Below are 20,516 nucleotides of genomic sequence, written 5' to 3'. Positions count from 1 at the left end.
TTCATTCAGTAGATTTTATTTTAATTTGGAATGAATGCTCCCAATTTTGATTTTATATTGAATTTGTGTTCCAAGAGCCTTGGGGGATCACGGGAGAGTTACGTGCACAAAGTTCATTAAAAAGGTGTTTGGATTGGATGTCCTGAGGAGGGCTGGCCATCTGAGGGAGAACATCAGGATGAACCCAGCTCCAAATCAGCAAGGACACCCCAGGGGCGATGAAATTAATTTCCTATTCAGAAATAGCTTGTCATGTTCCTTCCTCACCTTCAGCAAGTAGATTATCTACACTGGTTTCTATTAGGAACAGAAACAATCTTTGGTCACTCAATAAATCACTGATTTCCCACAGAAGACATGTCTCTTTCATTAAAGAAGGAGGGAAATTAGGCCACTGCCTCAGAGCTATAGAACAGTATTGTTATGCTGCAAACAATTATATAAAAGCCAGGTCCCACTGAGAAGCAACCTCCCAGGACAATAAGAAAGGAAAGAAATAAAGAGCTTTTGAAAACAATCAGGTCTGAGGCTCTGTTGCCCTGCTGAGGAGCCAATTTCTTCCTTCCTACAGCCATTTATTCAGTTACCCTGATATTTACTTATCCAACATTCTTTCAGCCCCTCACTGTGCTGTGTAGCACTTTACTTGGCCCCAGGATGAATAGAAACTTCCTACCACCGGGAATTTTGTAGTCTGGTGGGATACAAGAGTGGTAGAGAGAATTTACACGACACTGTGCCCCCACAGGCTCTGCTCAGTGGTAAAGGGGCGTTGTGTGGGCACCACAAAGGGGTGTGGGACCACTGAGAAAAGATGTCATATTTCCACATAGTAATGATGCTCCCCCAAGGCTCCAGATTTGATATAAGCAACAAAAGAAAAAAACAGCTAGATTGGACTTCATCAGAATTTAAAACTTTTGTGCATCAAGGGACACTATCAACAGAGTGAAAAGGCCACCAGTGGAAAACATTTACACAACATATATCAAACAAGGATTTAATATCCTGAATATGTAAAGAACTCCTACAACTCAACAATAAAAACGAACAACCTGATGCACAAATGGGCAAAGGACCTGAATAGACATTTCTCCAAAGAAGATACAGAGATGGGCAATAAGCATATGATAATGTGCTCAACATCACTAATCATTAGTGAAAGGAAAAATCAAAACCACAATGAGATGCCACTTCACACCCATTAGAATGGCTACTATCAAAAGAGAGAGACAGAGAGAGACAACCTTGTGCATGGCTCATGGGATATAAAATGGTACAGCTGCTGTGGAAAGCAGTATGGTGGTTCCTCAGAAAGTTAAATGTAGAATTATCATATGATCCAGCAATTCCACTTGTAAGTATAGACCCCCAAAATCTGAGAGCAGAAATCCAAGCAGATATTTATACACCCACATTCATGGCAGCATTAGACTGGACTATTCAGGAAATATTCACTTCCTATCCCCATCCACTAGGAGTGGATCACTCTTCCCCACCCTTCCTGTTATTTGTCGTCACTGTTTTGCAAGAGAATTTTAGCAGACATGAGCAAGCAGATGCTTAAAACAAGCTCTGGAGGGGCACCTGGGTGGCTCAGTGGGTTGAACGTCCGACTCTGAATTTCGGCTCAGAGCATGATTTCGGGGTCCTGAGATTGAGCCCTGCACTGGACTCCCCACTCAGCAGGGAGTCTGCTTCTCTCCCTCTTTCTCTGCTCTTCCCCCCTGCTCTCTCTCTCTCTCTCTCTCTCTCTGAAATAAATAAGTAAATCTTTTTTAAAAAAGTGCTCTGGAAATCTGCCTTGAGAAGATGTGTCCAGGGTAGCTGTGGCCCTCAACCTGGACCCCCAGATGAACACAGGTGGGGCAGATCCAAACCCCAAACTACCTGATTAAGAACACTGACTTACACAGTTCTGCTAAAGAAATGAGACTCAGAAATGAAGTGGTTTACCTAACATAATATACCTAACTAATTTATTGCAGATCTGGTTCTAGAATCCAGTTGTTTTGATGTGCAATCCAATAGTTTGAAAACCCTTGTTTTCTCTGGGCTTCAGGAAGCTGCGCCTATGTTAATATCAATTCTGCCCCACTGACAACCCAGAGCCCACATTCTTCCTGCTAGCAATTCTTCTTCCTCCTCCTGCCTCATAAATCCCCTTATTTTCTCTTTTCTTTCCCCTCTCTCCCTTAGCAACCACAGTACGGGCCTGCAGCTTAATTTAGCCTCATTTTGGGTTCAGATGCTCTCGAAATTCAGGCCAGTACTGCAAGCTGTCCGTTCACATCTCCATCCAGTGATCACACTAGCTCCTCCAGCTCAGTGTGCTCCCCATCAAATGCTATCTTCTTCTCCAAACAGCTCTTCTTCAGACTTCTATATCTCTTTAAAATATTTTTTGTGGCGCCCCCCGGGTGGCTCAGTCAGTTAAGTGTCCGACTCTTGATTTTGGCTCAGGTCATGATCTCAGGGTCGTGAGATCGAGCCCCACGTGGGCTCCATGCTAAGCATGGAGCCTGCTTGAGACTCTCTCTCTCCCTCTCCATCCCCCCCTCCACTTCCCTGCTTGCTCTCTCTCTCTCTTAAATATACATATATATATATATATATATACATACTTTTTATTTTTGAATAATGTACAGATTCACAGGAAGTTATAAAGACAGTACACAGAAGTCCTTTGTACCCTTTACCCAGTCTCCCCTAGTGGTTACAACTTACATGGCTATAGTATAGGGTCAAAACCAGGAAACTGACATTGAAACAGTGGATGTGTATAGTTCCCTGTCATTTTACCACATGTGTAGACTCCTGTAACCGTCACCGCAATTAAAATACAGAACTATTCCAGCAACACAAATATCTGCCCCAGACTACTCCTTTATAATCACACCCAGCTTCCCCCTCCCTTCCCCATCCCTAACCCCGGCAACCATTAGATTATTCCCCATTTCTATACTGTTGAGCATATTATTCAAATGGAATCATATAGTATGTGATCTTCAGAGATTGGCTTTTTATGTTTTGGCATACGAGTCCCTAGAACAATGCTATGAACAATGGTGTGCAAGTTCATGTGTGGATATGTTTTCATCACTCCGAGATAAAGGTTGCGGGGATGTATAGTAAGTGTATGTTCAATTTTTTGTTTTTTAAAATTTTTTCTTTCAGTTTTATTGAGATATAGTTGCCCTACAGCACTCTATAAGTTTAAGGCGTGCAGCATAATGACTTGACTTACATACATTACAAAATGATTACCACAATAAATTTAGTTAACGTTCTTCATCTCGTGTATTTACAAAAATAATTTTTTTCCTTGTGATGAGAACCTTTAGGATTTATTCTCTTAGCAACTTTCAAATATACCACAGTAGTGTTAACTACAGTCATCATTTTATACATTACATCCCTAATAGTTATTTATCTTATAACTGGACATTTGTACCTTTTGGCCACCTCATCCAATTCTCTCACCCCTCAATCCCTCATCTCTGATAATCACAAATCTGATCTCTTTTCTTTTAAAGATTTATTTATTTATCTTGAGAGAGAGAGAGAGAGAGCACACAGTGGAAGGGGCAGAGGGAGAAGGAGAGAGAATTTCAAGCAGACTCCCCACTGAGCACAGAGCTGGACGCAGGGCTTAATCCCATGACCCTGAGATAATGACCTGACCAAAACCAAGAGTTGGACGCCCAACTGACTGTGCCACCCAGGTGCCCCCAATCTCTTTTCTGAGCATAAATAAATAAATGCACACACACACACATTCACTGATGAGGATATATTTATGGCAGATAAGCACATAAAAAACATATATATATAAATATATATATAGGTTAGATCATATAGTATCAAACAGTATTTTTGTCTTTCTTTGTCTGGCTTATTTCACTTACACTTAGTTGTTAAAGAAACTACAAAACTGTTTTCCAGAGTGGCTGTAACGTTTCACATTCTAATCAGCAGTATACGAGAGATACATTTTCTCCACCTCTTGCCAGAATTTGATACTGTTAATATATTTTAGTTATCTGTTTTGATAAGGGTGTGGTGATATCTCATCAGAGTCTTAATTTGCATTTCCCTGATGGTTTGTGATGCTGAATATTTTTTCAGTGCTTATCTGCCATAAATATAGCCTCTTCAGTGAAATGTCTCTTCATGCAGCTTGTTTTCTAGCAAGATTGTTTTTTATACTGTTGACTTTTAAGAGATCTTTATACCTGCTAGATAAGAGTCCTTTGTCAAATGTGTGGTTGCAAATATTTTTTTTTTCCTGTCTGTAGCCTGTCGTCAGTTTTTCAACAAGGTCTTTTGCAAAGTAACATTTCAAATTTTGACGTAGTCCAATTTATTGATTTTTGTCTTTTATGAATTGCACTTTTGGTGTCATATCTAAGAACGCTTCACTGAGCTCTCCTATGTTTTCCTCTAAAAGTTTTATATAATTTGATGCTTTACATTGAAATCTATGATCCATGTTGAGATAAAATTTTGTGTAAAGTGTGAGTTTTAAGCCAAGATTCTTTTTAAAAATATTCAATTGCTCTAGCACCATTTGTTGAAAACACTATCCTTTGTTGCACTGCTTTTGAATCTTTGTCAAAAATCAGTGTTGAATGGGATGCCTAAATGGCTCAGTTGGTTAAGGTCGGACTCTTGATTTTGGCTCAGGTCATGATCTTGGGGTCGTGAGATCAAGCCCCATGTTAGACTCCACACTCAGTGTGGAGTCTGCTTAAGACTCTCTCTCCCTCTCCCTCTGCCCCTACCCCCCATGTGCACTCTCTCGCTCTCTCTAAAATCAATCAATCAATTAATCTTTTTAAAAATTAGTGCTATACTTGTGTAGGTCTCTTTCCGGGTCTTCTACTCTATACCACTGATCTATGTGTCCGACAGGCTTACATTTTCACACCTGCATACTAGTCTTCAAATTGGGTAAACTAATTCTGCCCATTTTACTGTGTTTTTCCCCCCAAAATTGTTTTAGTTATTGTAGTTCCTTTACCTTTCTGTATAAATTTTAGAATAATTCTGTCTATATCCACAGAAAATCTTCCCGGGATTTTGACAGAAATTGTATTAAACATGCATATTGATTTGGGAAAAATAGTCATTGTTAATAAATTGAATCTTCCAATTCATGAACACAATGTGTCTCTCCATTTATTTAGATTTTCTTTCATTTCTTTCATGGGCTTTGCAGTTTTCAGCGTATAAGCCTGGTATATGGTTTTTTGTTAAGATCGATGCCTAAGTATTTTATTTTTTTGAGTGACTATAAATAGTCTTGTATTTTTTATTTTAGTTTCCAAGTGTTCTTCTCTACTGTGTAGAAATATAAATGACTTTGGTTTGTTAATTTTATATCCTGTGATGTCACTTATTAGTTCCAGTAATGATTTTGGAGAATTTGGGGGGATTTTTTTAATGTAGCAAATGATGTCATCTGCAAATAAGGGCAATTTTGTTTCTTCCTTTATGATCTGTATGCCTTATATTCCCTTTCTTGCCTTATTACCTCGGCTAGAGCTCTCACTGCTATGTTGAATAGGGGTGGTGAAAGTAGACATCCTTGCTCCCAATCTTAGGGCAAAAGAACTCAGTCTTTCACCGTTAAGTGTGATGTTAGTTAGAGAGTTTTTGTACATGTCTTTGTCAGGTTGAGGATGTTCCCTTCTATGGCTTTTCTCAGAGTTTTGATTGTGAATGGGTATTAGACTTTGTCAGACATCTTTTCTGCATTAATTGATACCATTATGTGATTTTGCTTCTTTAGCCTGTTAATATAATAGATTACATTGATTGGTTTTCATATATTGAACTAGCTTTGCATATCTGGAATAAATCCCACTTAGTCATGATATATAACTCTTTTTATATATAGTTGAATTCTAATTCTGTTGCTAATACTTCATAAAGGAATTCTGCACCTGTATTCATAGTGTTTGGTTTTCCTTTTTTTACTGTTGTTTTCTGGTTTTGATATCAGGGTAATAATAAATTCATAAAAAGAACTGGGAAGTGTTCCCTTCTCTTCTCTTTTCTGGAAGACATTGGCCTCTAAGCCTTTCTTTCATTCTTTCGTTCTTTCTTCTATTTTCTCCATTATTCAGATCGGGGAATATGTATTTCCTTATCTTCAAGTTCACTGATTCTCTCCTCTTTCTTCCATTTTGATTTTAAGTGCATCCACTGAGATTTGTCTTTTATTTCTAGTGTTTTTTAGTTCTAAAATTTCCATTTCATTTTTATTTATATCTTCTATTTCTTCATTGAGATTTTCTTCTTTGTCATTTGTGTCAAATGTGTTCAGAATTGTTCAGCCATTTTTATGACGACTGGTTTAAAATCCTTGTCAGGTAATTCTAATATATGTCTCAGTGTAGGCAAATGTTGCTTGATTTCTTTCACCCAAGTTGAGATTCTTTTTTTGGTTCTTTGTATTATGAGTGATTTTTGATTGAAGCCTAGATGTTCTGAGCATGATGTTATGAGACTCTGAGATATAAGAGGCAGATGAAATTCAGGGAACTCAGCACCATGCCATTCTTCAAGCTCTGAGATCCCTAGTGGAACTTGCCCTTTCTCTCCACTTTTCAGTCTTCTTGTATTTGTTTTATAAGTAGCGTCCAGTGAGTTTTAGCTCTACTTAGTAGAAAAGGATAGTTACTTATACTCTGTCTTTCTGGAAGCAGAAACTCAAATTTTTTTAAAGATTTATTTACTTATCTATTTATTTGAGAGAGTGACAGAGAGAACACAAAAGGGGGTAGGAGCAGAGGGAGAAGCAGACTCCTCGTTGAGCGGGGAGCCAATGCAGGACTTGATCCTGGGACCCCGGGATCATGATCTGAGCTGAAGGCAGTCGCTTAACCAACTGAGCCACCCAGGCGCCCCAAAACTCATATTTCTTTTAACTAAGCCATCTTTCACCTTGTTTTAAGAGTCAGTCTGCCTCCTTCATTTCCCTCCACTTCCAATACTGGAACAATATTTGAAGATTCCACCCCCTCACTACTCCCTGAGTTAAAAGTATAGTCCTTTCCACGTTCCATGTCTTTGTCCTGTTCAGAAACTGCTCATTATCTCTTGCTTGAATTATTTAAATGGCTTCCTAATTAGTCTCTAAACTGACATCTCTCCCTTTCTTCCAGTCTCTACTATTCTATAGATTGTGGCCAGGTTTATTTCCTTAGGCATAAATCATTGTGCTTTCTTTCTCTTCCTCCATGACCTTAGATAGCTCATCACTGGCTACTTAGTAAAACTCAATCCTTAGCTTGGGGTTCAAAGCTATCTATGTTATGGCTCATCTTTCTGTTGACAGCCTTATCATTCTCTGCTCTCGCACACAATCTGATGCTGCAGCACAAGGCGGCATCCCTTGCTTGGAAAACTTTAGAGATATATCCACCACACTTGTCATGAAATCAGTTTTGGAAACATTCTAGGTCAAAGCTTTCCTGCCCTTCCAGATCCTAGACATGTGTTGTGCATTTTGACCCTGGGCCTTCACTCATACTTTCCCTCTGCTTGGAATGCCACCACCCACCCCCCCACCGCCACCCACTCCGGTCAGTGCCCACTGCCTCAAGGAAACCTTTCTTGATCACTCAAGTCAGAACTAATACCTTCTCCCAACAGCTATGGTCTTTTGCTCACATCTCTCTTTAAACATATTTTCAATCCGGGGTGCCTGGGTGGCTCAGTTGGTTAAGCATTCAGCTCTTGGTTTTGGCTCAGGTCATGATCTCAGGGTCATGAGATTAAGCCCCGCATTGGGCTCCACACTTGTCGTAGAGCCTGCTTAAGATTCTCTTTCTCTTTCCCTCTGCGCCTCCCCCTGCCCTCTCTCTCTCAAACAAAACAAAACAAAACAAAACAAAACAAAACAAAACAAAACAAAACAAAACATATTTTCAATCCATCTCATAGCTACAAGACAGAATGCATGGTTTTTTCAGAGTCTCTCTTTTTGTGCAAAACCAGGCCTTCTTGGCTTATTAGTCCAAGGAGGAAAGCAAGCCCATCAGTGGAGGGTAAGACTGGAGCTGGCTTTATCAGGAAGCAGGGGGAATGTCAGTGAAACATTTGCTTAGTTCTGGAAAATGTGCCAATTTCAGGAGATTCTGTTCTGTCCTGGGCTTCTCTGGAGGTCCAGGAAAGGAAACTTTAGAGGTATATCTACCACGCTTGTCATGAAATCAGTTTTGGAAATGTTCTAGATCAAAGCTTCCCTGCCCTTCACTAACTCTACCTATCACATCTACAAGCTGGACAGTTCATCCTTTGGGGTGCTGGTGCTTTCTCAGTATAGGGGGTAGTGGCTGCAAAAGGAGCAAGGGAAAATAGAAACTGCTTAAGTCTTAGTTCTGCCCTTTACTAGCCAGGTAAACTCTGGACATATTATTTAGCTTCTTTGTACCTCACGTTCTTCATCTGCAAAATGAGGATAATTATAGAACCTACAGAGAATCACATAAAAATGCTTAGAACCGTATTTGGCACTCCAAAAATGTTAGCAATGACCACTTTTAATGTCTTCCACCCAAGTACCTTGAAGAGTAGAATATTTGTGAGACCTGGGACAATACCGCAAAGTAGCCTGTATTTGCTTGAAATTTCTTTTGGGCATTCATGTTAAATATTTCTGCAAGTTTTGCACTCCCCTCCATTCATAGAACTTATTCGTTGAGTTTGTGTTCATATCTGGCTATTTCTTCTGCAAAAATATTTAAGAAAAAGGAATACTCTAGAAAGAAAGATAATTCTATGTGATAGCCTTGGCACAGGGCAGAGCCTCTCAATGACACATTGCTAAAGGTTTAGGTGCACAGTCCCAGCAGGCTTTGCTTGCGCCAAAGACACAGAAGACTGAAACCCAGACCAGCACCATAAAGTGTGCCTCACTGATGTGTTCTGTGTGGGGCCTATGAAGCCTCTATACTCTTCTTTACTGACTCTCCCTACACTGAGATTCACAACCTCAACCCCTCTTTCCTCATTTGGGGGAGCTGGCCCCTTGTTGGGTGTGTGGAATGTAAGCAATGTGAGCATGGAGATAAAAATCTTGGCTTGTATTTCCTGGGCTATGATAATCAATAAAATAGGGCAGAAGAGAGCTATAATCTAATGCACTGTATTACTGTAATTAGAGCTTCATGCATAGAGCTCTCTCCCGCCCCCCCTCCAAAATAATGAAACCGTTTAAAATAAATATTTGTGACTTTATTCTCCATCATGTGGTGTTCAGTGATTGGGTAATTATGGTAACAGCATACAGTTAGTGGATGTTGAGTTCAGAATGTAAGAAAAAAGATTTGGGGGGAAAACACACACACAAGGGATAAACCATAGAACTGTAGCACTGTGGAACTGAGAGGCATCCCGGCAATTGTGTACCCTACACCCCACTCACAAGAGAAGAAAAACAAAAGAGACTCAGAGACTGCAAATGTAAGAAGCTTAGGCAGAGGTGGAGCTAGAACTAGAACCCAGCTTCCTCTCTCTTGTTCAATATTTGTTTCAATCCACCTGTTGTCTCTGTGAAACCACATGAGACAGAATATTCTAGAAAGCTTTCCACATGGCAAGTAGACTCTGCCCCCCACAACTGCTGAGGTAGAGGACAACATTTCTGTGACTTAAGCTGTTGTCTGTCCTTTCATTGTCTGTGGACTCTGAAAAGTCATGGCCACCGAATGTCAACAGCAACCAGCCCTGAACGTTTGAAACATTTTTTGTATTATCCATTTTCTTCCTTTGATGTAGCAGAGAGGAAAAATCAGCAAGTGCACAAGCTAAGATTTTGTTTAACTTCCTCTTGATGAGGTTAATTGTTTATTTTCAGTTAGATTTTATTTCTGTTATTACATTGGGAACATCAGATAAATAGTCAACTTTCTCATAAGAATGTTTACGTTTCTTAGTCCTGTGCTGCATGTAAGAAATTCAGGAAAAGTCAATGCTTTTTGTAATGAAGGTGCAGGGATTTCCCCCCAAAAAACAAGCTAAGGGTTTGCTTGGAACAAAAAGGAAATGGACTCCAGACTGCAGATGTGTAACGGGTCCAGAGTGACACAAACATGCACCATTTTCCCTCCGATGTGTTGAACATAAACACAACCATAGCCAAGTCCCCCACATGCCCTTCCCTCTCCTCTTCTCCTCCCTCCTGTAGAAAAGGAGAGACTAATGTAGCCAGAGGGAAGGCATAAGCTCATCCCTGCCACTAATCGCCACTGACTCTGTCATTTGCTACTCAACCCCAGAAAACCCACACCTAGGGCCTGGGGTAAAGGGTGTTCCTCCTTCCTATCCTGTCCAGTCACCATCCAGCAACACATGTGCCCTGCCACTGCTAAGCCCAACCTGAACGAGGTGGACATGGAAGCTCCTTCTCTGCCAATGACGGGAATGCGCACCACCCTGGAAAGAGCAGAGCCAGTCACTGGTGGTCACTGGGCAGGAAGCAGCAAGGCAGTTGGGAGACATTCTCTATAGAAGTAAGATTCATGCCACTACATCCACAGAGAGATACAGATGCTACTAAGAAGCAAATTTCTCATCAAAGATAATGTTCTCTATGTTCTTTTTTGCTCCAATTCCAACCCTCCATGAACCCTGAAATGTAGCTGGGGCTCATATATCTTCATTAACAGAGTCATTCAGATGTCAGGGTGAGATTAGGACGATGTCAAGATGGTCACCGAGACCAAGGACATAAACATGAGAAGACCCCTCTTTGTGGGCACCTCTGCCTTCTCCTTAGGGCCATCGGATGGTGCCACCAGCACGTGGCCCTGTATGGGAGGTGGGTGCACCCAGGTGACATACTATGGCCATATGCATTTCCACAGTACTTTCCCAACACGAAGTGTTTTGTCAGTCAAAGTTCTGTTGACTGTCCAGTGGTAGGGCAGCTGCCATTGTCTTCACTCGCTTGTGAGGAATCTGAAGCCCTGGGAGGCCAGCACACAGTCTCAGCCAGCACATAGAAAAGACTAGACTTATATGTGCTAAATTTCTGAAGGCTGCTCTGTTCCAGACAGTCGACACAACCTTACCTAATTGGTTTTCTTATCTTTAAAATGGGTTTAAGAATGGCACCTCCCTCACACAGTGTCATAAGGATTAAATAAAATAACATCACAGAAATGTTTAGCATGGTGCCTGACACACAGGAAGTCTTCAAATTAAGGGTTAGTGGGTCCCTATAACATCCTTACAAGTGTCTGTTATAATCTCCACCTTACAAATTAGGAGACTGAGGCATATTAAGGAAAATTACTCAGTTAACCAGCATGTTAGGTGGCCTAGTAAGGCCTCAGATGCAGATCTGTATGACTCCAAAAGCTTTCCAATCAAGAACACAATGACTCCAGAGCTTGGGTTGCTGGTTGCCAAGTTCTGTGCACTTTCCAAGACCTGTTCATCCCAATTTGAGACCATCTCCTACAGAAAGTGTTGTGACCTGGTTTGACAAGCAAACACAAAGCCTTCTGCCTCAGAAAATACATAACGGTTTGTCATCGTTCATACAGACATCCAAGCATCATGTTCCATGAAGACTTTGATGACATCAACGAAGAAGCCCTCACCAGAGTCCCCAGAGGGGCTAAGCACTTCTGAAGTAGAGTCGAGAGTCTGAAGCCAATAATTAATATGAAAGTTGAAAGACTGTTCTAATCAGCATTTCTATGACTTCAAAAATTCTTTGTCTTTATAATTTCCAACTCAGTTCCTTTTTTTGATAAAATGTCAAGTAGATACAACAAAAAATTGAAAAAAAAAAACCCAACCCTTTCTTATAACTATGGCTCCTCACATGCAGTAGGAGTTCCACAAACATACAATGTATGAATAAACTGATTATGAATGAATGCGTCTATTTTCTTCTTGTGATTGGCTCAAAGAGCCAGTTTTACAGGGGTTGACTAAAAACTACATCCCTGAGAGATCACAAGTGTCCAGTAATGCTTTGCTAAACAGCCCACTGACTACATTTTAGACCCTCTGATGCAAGGATGTCCCCCGCAAACGTGGCCAGAGACTCATGGGTGTGCTAGAGCATCCAGCACTCACACCTGCTTTATAAGCATTCAACCTGAGCTTGAGTAGGAGGTGCCCACACTCCTGCCGGGACCCACAGCACAGGCAGGGAACACACCATCCTTGGGTGTTATATCCATGAGGCACCATTGGCTGGGGACTGGCCAGTTCTGATCCCTTTCCACCTACTTGATGATTCTTCAAAAGAATCAACATATTAACAAGATCCACAGGCTGACAGCTCTGCGACATGACACACGTTTTGTTGGGAGCTCCATTACTGAGAAGTTCTCAAGTGAAAAGAACTGCTCTCATTGGAACACCTGAGTCAGCGCCTTTGGCTCTGTGGTCTCGACAGGGAACGTTTCTCCTCCCTCCTCTGTAAAGTGGCGATAGCAATACTACTTAAACGGAACCCATGTGCACAGAAAAAGTTTGTGAGAGCACTTTGTAAACAACAGAGAGATAAGCTGGCCAATCTCCAAAGATCATTACCACCAACAGAGGGGCAGAAGAAAGCTCACTGTGTGCAACTGGATGGCCTGTGGCTTGGAAAGAAAAATAGCTCATGATAGATTCTCAACAGCTAGTAACTAGTAACTTCAAATTGCTTTTATGCACCCCACTCCCAGATATATTGAATTGGACTTGCCCCAAAGTTAGTTATTTGTGTCCCTGCCACCTTCACAGTTGTTTTGCCACAGACAGCTGCATCTTGCCTGTGTTATAATTTACCTAATATTTCTCTTCACATCGAATTTAGATTAACTTTATTGCTGTACATTTTCATCTTGTTTTAAGTCAATAAATCACAGGTTTGACATGCTGGTAATACGTGCTTCTATGCTGCATACCATATATGGGGACACACCGTATTAAGTAAAAGATCATTGCATTGCTTAATCCAGACAGGAGGACAAAAGGGAGCCCACCGAAACCTTGTGTGAGTTGGTATAAGGAATGACTTGGATGTCCCCAAAGCTGAGCAAAAGAGCAGTCCTAACACACTGAAAAGCAACTTCAAACTCTAATCCATTATCTATCCACATATAATAAGGATTATTTAGGTTCCTATAGCACTTTACAGTTTTAACAACATATTCATGATCATTTTACATGGGGTCCCGACCCCAAATGTGGCAGTGGGTGGGGTGGCTGATACCATCCTTTCACACAAGGGGCTCAGGGATGTTAGGGGATTTGTATGAGATCACATTAGAATTAAGGAACAGCACCAGTAATGTCTCTGTCTTCAGCACATTTCACTGTACCCTCCTCAGGGGGAACAATATTTTTACAAGGACTGCTTTTCCCTCTTTAGGCAGGACAACTCTCTCATGCTATTTTTTTTTTTATCCATCTGCTCTTCTACCTGCATAACCATTTATCCATCCATCTATCCACTAATTCATCCAGCCAGCCACCCATCTACCCACTTATCCATCCATCCATCCATCCATCCATCCATCCATCCATCCATCCATCCATCCAACCATCCATCCATCCACTGCTCCACCCATCCATTCTTTTATCTGCCCTTCCAAACATGTACCACATCCATCCATTCATCCACCCATCCATCCACTGATCCACCAACTACTTAACCACTTCCCCATCCATCCATCCATCCATCTATCCATCCACTCAATATTTGGGGACCTTCTTTGTGCTTGTCACTCACTATGCAGAGCACTGGAACTACCAGTTTTTATTCTTATAAAATGAAGAGTGTTCATTGTGAACTGGGATGGCAATAAGCGTAATATCTGCATCAATTTCTTCTGATTTGAAAATCTACCACAGATTTTCCCTGATGGTAGCAAAACATAGTAATATGCTCTACTTCCTGTCAAATGAAAGAAAATACTTGGGAGTGGGACAACAAAAGAAACAGGAAAAGACCTGGTTAATAAGAGTCCTCTCCTCCATAAGTACATTGGAAGTACAATAATTATGGTTATGTTGTTGGATCACTTTAGATGAAAAGGCACACTTCCAGTTACTTCACATGAGTATGAAGTCCAAATAATTAGAAATATATCCCTGATAGAGTCTTGGAACTTTCTGGAAGAACTAATTCAAGCATCTACGTATTTTCTCAGCTGCCATTCAGAGTCAAGACTCACTTATCTTCATGATTGCACTCTATTTTGGAATTTAATTCCTCCATTTCAGAGTTGAGGACAGCAAATCAATGATCAATGATGCAGGTGGCCTAACATATTGAGAGCCCCTAAAGGGATGTGTCTCAAAGCAGATAAAAACAGAACTCCAAAAATCATGTAGAACAGAGTGAGACAAAATAGGAATCTATTATCAACTACTATATAAAAGAAAGAAAAAATTCAACCCTGCAAAAAAATAAATAAAACATTGGGAATTTCCAAATAAAAAATAAAACTAAACTTGAACACTCCTGTTAAAATTTTTTGAATTTATCCCAAACAACAGTAACTTCAACGAAATTGTTTTCATCACACTTTCCCATCACTGATGACTTCCTTATCAATGAATGCAGTAGAGCAATGGTTCTCAAACCTCAGTGTACATCAGAATCACCTAGAAGCCTGGTTAAAACACAGCTGGCTGGGACCCACTCTCAGAGTTTCAGATTCAGTAGTCTGGGGTGGAACTCAAGAATGTGTCTTTCTAGGGGCGACTGGGTGGCTCAGTCAGTTAAGCGTCTACGTTTGGCTCAGGTCATGATCCCAGGGTCCTGGGATCGAGCCCCACATTGGGCTCCCTGCTCCGCGGGCAGCCTGCTTCTCCCTCTCCCACTCCCCCTGCTTGTGTTCCCTCTCTCGCTGTGTCTCTCTCTGTCAAATAAATAAATAAAATCTTTTTTTTAAAAAAGTGTCTTTTTAAATTCCTGGGTAATGGTGCTGCTGTGGTTAGTCTGGGGACCCCACTCTGAGAAGCACCACAACAGACCACCTCTAGTCCTCATCTTACTTTTCAGCAGTGTGTGACACTGGGGACCATTCCCCAGACCTCTGAATGCCACACTTCTCTTGCTTTCCCAGCCATCTCTCCTCTTCTGCATTTTAGAATACTAGTGTTCCTTGGGATGCTATGCTAGGCTTCTCTGTCCTTTCACTAAAATCTTCCTGAGCAACCTCATTCACTCTGAAGACTTTAGTTAACCATGTACATCTGGTAGACCCCGGGCTGCAGCTCCAGCCTGATACAATGTGAGCTTCATAAGGGCACAGCACATTGTCTTGTTCACAGTGTCCAGAGCGTGTCTGGCATATAGAATGTGCCCCATAATTACCTGTTACGACTTCCTAGTAGATATTTCTACCTGAATGTCCCACTGGCTAGCTGGCAACTGACATTAAATGTATTTGGAAAGAAATACCCAAAGAAGGGTATTATACAAACTAGATTCGCTCCCTGAATTTCCAATGGTACCATCATCTACCCATTCTGTAAGATCTAAAAAATCAATGGGTCATCCTTGAATCCTTGCATGTCAGACACCAGGTTGTGCTGATTTTACTTTCTAAATCTCTTTCAGGTCCATCCATTCCCCGCCCCCGCCATTCCCATTGCCACTGCCTCATCAAAGCCACCCCAGACTCTCACCTAGATGCGGTGACAGCCTCCCACCCTGTCCCTCCTATAATCTCATACCACGTAGTCGGCTGAGTGATCGGATCTCATTCTGTGCACTTGTGACTAAAGCCTGTCCAGAGACTCTCCTTGCCCTTAGAGCAAAGTCCCACCCTCCTCATGGCCTTAGTCTTTCTGGCTGGGACCCTACAGCTTCTCCAGCTCTATCTCAATGTGCTTCTCCCCAGCTCTGTACTTCCATCCTCCCCGACTTATTTGTGTTCCTAGAACACTCCATGTGCTCTCATTTCTGAACCATGGCTCATGATATTCCTTCCACGTGGAAGAATCTTTCCTTTTCATCCCCCTGCATGTGTTAGCTGACTACCTTCTACTCATTTCTCAGATCCCAACAGAAACATTCACATCCTCCAAAAAGCCTTAGCTTCCCCTCTCATAAAAACAAAACAAAACATCCCCCAAAACTGGGATATGGCTTGCCTTGAGTTCCTATGACCTTCTGTATCTGCATAGACAGTATTACCCTTGCTTGTTTAATTATTGGCCTTATTTGCTCTCCAGGGGAAGGCTCATGTCTGTGTGGTGCTGGGCCCAGGGCCTGGACTTGGTCATATTTGCTGAAGGAACAGGCCAACCAGATTTAACAGGGGGAAAAGTAAAAGAAATTATTTTTCTATGTTGAGAGCAGTCAGAGGAGCACTATGTCTGGGATGGGCAGGGGTGAACACTTGAGGATGACGGAAATATTTTGTACTTTGTTCTGGGTGGTGGTAATATGAGGGTATACATACATAAAAATTCATCAAGCTATACACTGAAGAGTGGTGCATTTTACATATGTAAAGCATACTTCAATAAAATAAATGAATTATTTTTAAATTATGAATTGAATTTATTGAATTTTAAGAATTTTAATAATTCATATGGGGATATAAAAATTCATATGAGTTAAAACAATTTATGTGGGATATAACACTAGAATTCAGTAACAACCCAAGGCACAGAAGTTCCTAAAGATGCTAATTATTCCCCAAAGATCCAGAACAGAAACATGGTGAGGTGCTTTGTTTGGTTTTTTTGTTTTTTGTTTGTTTTTTTTTAGAGAAGGGGAGAGAGAGGGGTGGGGAGGACCAGGGGGAAAGGGAGAGAGAGAATCCCAGGCAGGCTCCACGCCCAGTGCAGAGCCCCACATCATGACCTGAGCTGAAATCAAGAGTTGGTCACTTAACCACTGAGCCACCCAGGCGCCCCTTCCTTAAGTCTGTTCTAAAAATGTAATTGCTTTAGATTGACTACACCTTACTTAAATTTGGGGCCCTAAAATATTTTTAGGGAAAGAGATGATTTCAAAGTCATTCTCCCCAGAATCACATCTACTCTTTAAAAACCCCATTTCACAGGGGCACCTGGGTAGTGCAGTTGGTTGAGTACCCAAATCTTGGTTTCCGCTCAGGTCATGCTCAGGGTGGTGATCTCAGGGTCATGAGATTGAGCCCCATGTCAAGCTCCACATTGAGCCCCCCAGTTGGGCTCTGTGCTCAGCCTGGAGTCTGCTTAGGACTCTCTCTTTCTCCCTCTGCTGCTCCCCACCTCCCTCTCTCTCTCAAATAAATAAACTTAAAAAAAATCCATTTCACAACTTAGAGAGGTTTGAGTTAATGATATATAATCATATTTCAACATTTAAGGTATCTTAATTTGGGCAGTGACAACTGCAGCTCAACTGGGTCCACATTATTTTCAATATTATCATTTTTTCTCCAAGTAGGAACAGGACACAGGGTAAACCATACCATGGGATTCATTACCCTGTTTCAAAGGAACGTTGCCATAATACTGACAGTTCCAAGCATGTCAAGCCCTTTAGGATTGTCTAGTTGTCTTTCTTAGACTAGACCGTAAAATATGGAAAGTTCGAGATTCATTTTCTAGCTCATAGGCAAAAATACAGAGCGTTTAGGATCTTGTGTTCTGCAAGTTACTTTTCATAAGAAGATCTCTGTGCTTTGTCATGCTGGGCTTCCTAACAGCCCCTCGGGCTTGGCTGATCTGTGCTCTGACTGCTCAGCAGTCCTTTGGAGCAGGTAAATGCCAGTTTTGAAACATCAACAATTAAAACATTCTTCAGGTAGGGTGAAAAGCACCCAGAAGACGCAACATGCATCCAAAAATAATGACATCTACAGCCACTAACCACTAAAAGAGCACTTTCTACACTTTAGACAAAAGTCATTGCCTTCTGCCCTCTGGGATGATTTTTCTACAAACGTACCTGGTTTGCTTCTGTTCTTGGTATTTTAGTCAAAGTTTCATTTTCCTTATGCCTCTCTTTGCTACTGGTATTCTGACACTCATAAATCAAAGGAGAGAAGAATTTAAAAGTCTTGATTATTTAATTTAGTGAAGACATTACTTTATCATCACGATCATCATTATTCCCAAGTGAGAGAAAAAATTTTCTTTAAATATACAAAACCTTTTCCAACACCAGAGTAGAAAAACTGAAAGCTTGCCAGCCATCGAAGGCTGCCTGTGGGCAAGGGAGCACCACCGTAGTCCTTTTCCTGATGGGAAAGCCGAGGTAGCTAACTGGCAAAGGAAAGAGGACCGAATGCCCCACCGCACAGGTACTTATCCCTAATTTGGGGCACTCTGTCGCGGTTTCAAAGTATCACCCAGGAAAAGCAAATACTCTGATAAAGTTGATTTTACCCGGGGAAATGAGAGGGGAGGGGAGGTCGGGAGCCGCCGGGATGGGCGACGGGCAGAGATGGAGATGGAGATGGAGATGGTGATGGTGATGGTGGTGATGGTGACGGTGGAGGCTGTGGTGGTGGTGATGATGATGGTAATGATGGTGACGTTCGCCGGCTCCTCTCCCGTTTCTCCATCACTGCCTGTCTTCTCTGCCTCCTCCGTTCCCGCGTGGCCTCTGCCCCGAGAAACACAGCCGCCAGGATTGGCACCCAAGCCGCACGTCCTCGGGCTCAAGGCTGCGGCGCCCGGCACCCCGGCACCCCGGCACCCCGCCGCACCCCCCGCGCCCGCAGCGCCTCGTAGGGCGCGCACTGGCCCGGCTCCCCGCCCGTCCGGCCCCGCAGCCCCGCGGGGAGCACCCGCACTCCCCGGCCCGCTCCCCGCCGAACCCCAGCGGCCCGGGCCGCGGTCACTTACGCCAGCGCTGGGCCCCGCCGCCCCGCGGCCCCGAGACAAAGGCTGCACGGCCGCTGCGCCGCCGGCTGCTCCTCCAGCCGCCGCTGCCGGGGACCCGGAGGAGGCGAGGGGGAGGGGACAGCGGGGAGGGACGGCGGGGAGGGGCCCCCGGCTGCAGCGGCCCAGACCCCGCTCCTGCTCCCCTCCCCTCCCCCCCCCGGCCCGCCGCCCTCCGGGGCGCCGTCCTCTCCCGGTCCTCCGCCCGAAAACCTCCCCCAAGGTACCGGGGTACCGCCCCTCGGGGGGGGGGGGCGGAGTGGGAGGAAGAGGGAGGGAGGCGCGCGCGCGCGCGCCCGCGTGTCTGTGTGTGCGTGTGTGTGTGTTCCCTCTTCCCAGTCATGATCCTCTCCATCCACCCCCGTGACCCCGAGCCGTCTCAGGAAAATGCGACTCTGCCGCACCTGTACAACTCTGGAGGCGCTCCCACGGACCCCCTTGCCGTCCACGCACCTCTCCTGACGTCCAACCATTTTATGAAGAGCAAAACCGAGACCTGGAAGGTGAAGTGCCCAAAGACGCAAGGTGGGAGAATGCCAGGACCGTGAACCCTTTCCCGGTGGGACCCACATCTCGCCTGTTTTCCTTTCCCCGCTTGGCGCCAATTGCTGGCCTCCAGGGGACCGGGCAGGTGGAAGGTGGGCACCAGCGCAGGCGACACCCCCTGCCCCCATGCGCCTGCGGGGAGTGGGGAGGCTTCTCTTTCCAGGAGAAGTACCACTTTCACTTGGCTCAGTCATTTGCATCTCGTTAAGAATAGTGGCTTTGGTGTATTTTTATTTTTCAAACTTTTATTATGGAATTTAAAAAAAATCAAAAGTAGAATAGTATAAGGAAGCCCTAAGTGCTCAGCTCTGGCTTCAAAGATTGTAATACTTGCCATTCTTTCATTACTTCCCCACTCTTCTCCATCCCAGAGGCTAAGGATTTTAAAAGAAGACAATCACAATTTCATTACCCAGCCTTACCAAATCAGGAATAATTCCTTAATATCAGCTGACTATGATTTGTTAACAGCTGATGGTTATTTATATTTATTGAGTAGTTATCAGCAGGTCTGTGTTTAGTGCCTCTACCGATGCTGCTCAGGTTTGGTGTGGGCCCTAGTTGTCTGTCCCTGAAGCTGGTGAGAGACAAGGGTTGTATATACACTGTTGCTGGCCCGCAGTGACTGATGGAGCAGCAATTAGATAGCTCTGACCTGGCAAGGGCCAGATACTTCTTACTGTGTCCCAGACCCTGGAAAATTTTGATTGCAGCCTATCCTTCCAAGAAAAATGCACACAACAGAACTCTGATTTAAAGTCCAGGGGACTCAATTCACTTCTCACAGGCTGCCTGAATCTAACTGCAGGTTTCAAACTACAGAGCTGGGCTGACACGTCCCTTGCAGCCCCTTGGAGCCCCACAGATAGATGGGATCCTGAGTCTTCTGCTGGGTTCCCCTCTTGTTTGCTGCGAGCTCTGGGGCCCAGGGACAGCAGGGGAGTCACACTGGGGGTATGGGGCCTTTCTCCCCTGGGAGGAGTCTCTGTGTTTAAGTCCTATGCAAGTGGGCCTGGAAGTGGAGTCTCAGCTGTAATTCAGAAGAGCATCTTTCCAGGATGAAGAGACCTGAGCTGTGCCCAGGGCAACTAAACACTCAGCTCATCTACACTCCC

General features: G+C 43.2%; 1 protein-coding gene across 1 annotated transcript in view; it reads right to left on the bottom strand.

Moving 5' to 3' along the window:
• Positions 1-20,516, bottom strand: part of LOC141373645 (uncharacterized) — an 89,544-nt gene that overhangs the window by 67,892 nt on the left and 1,136 nt on the right. The window contains exons 2-3 of the mRNA XM_073897952.1: positions 19,260-19,351; positions 18,820-19,095 (exon numbers count right to left, since the gene is read on the bottom strand). Of these exons, the coding sequence (XP_073754053.1) occupies positions 18,820-19,095; positions 19,260-19,351 (368 nt within the window). The remainder of the gene's footprint in view (positions 1-18,819; positions 19,096-19,259; positions 19,352-20,516) is intronic.

Source organism: Callorhinus ursinus, unplaced genomic scaffold (assembly GCF_003265705.2).
Source record: "Callorhinus ursinus isolate GAN/ISIS: 27379988/994484 unplaced genomic scaffold, GSC_fseal_2.0 scaffold10, whole genome shotgun sequence".
NCBI lineage: Eukaryota > Metazoa > Chordata > Mammalia > Carnivora > Otariidae > Callorhinus > Callorhinus ursinus.
The sequence above is the reverse complement of the archived record's forward strand: the minus strand, read 5'-3'. Positions and strand labels throughout refer to the sequence as shown.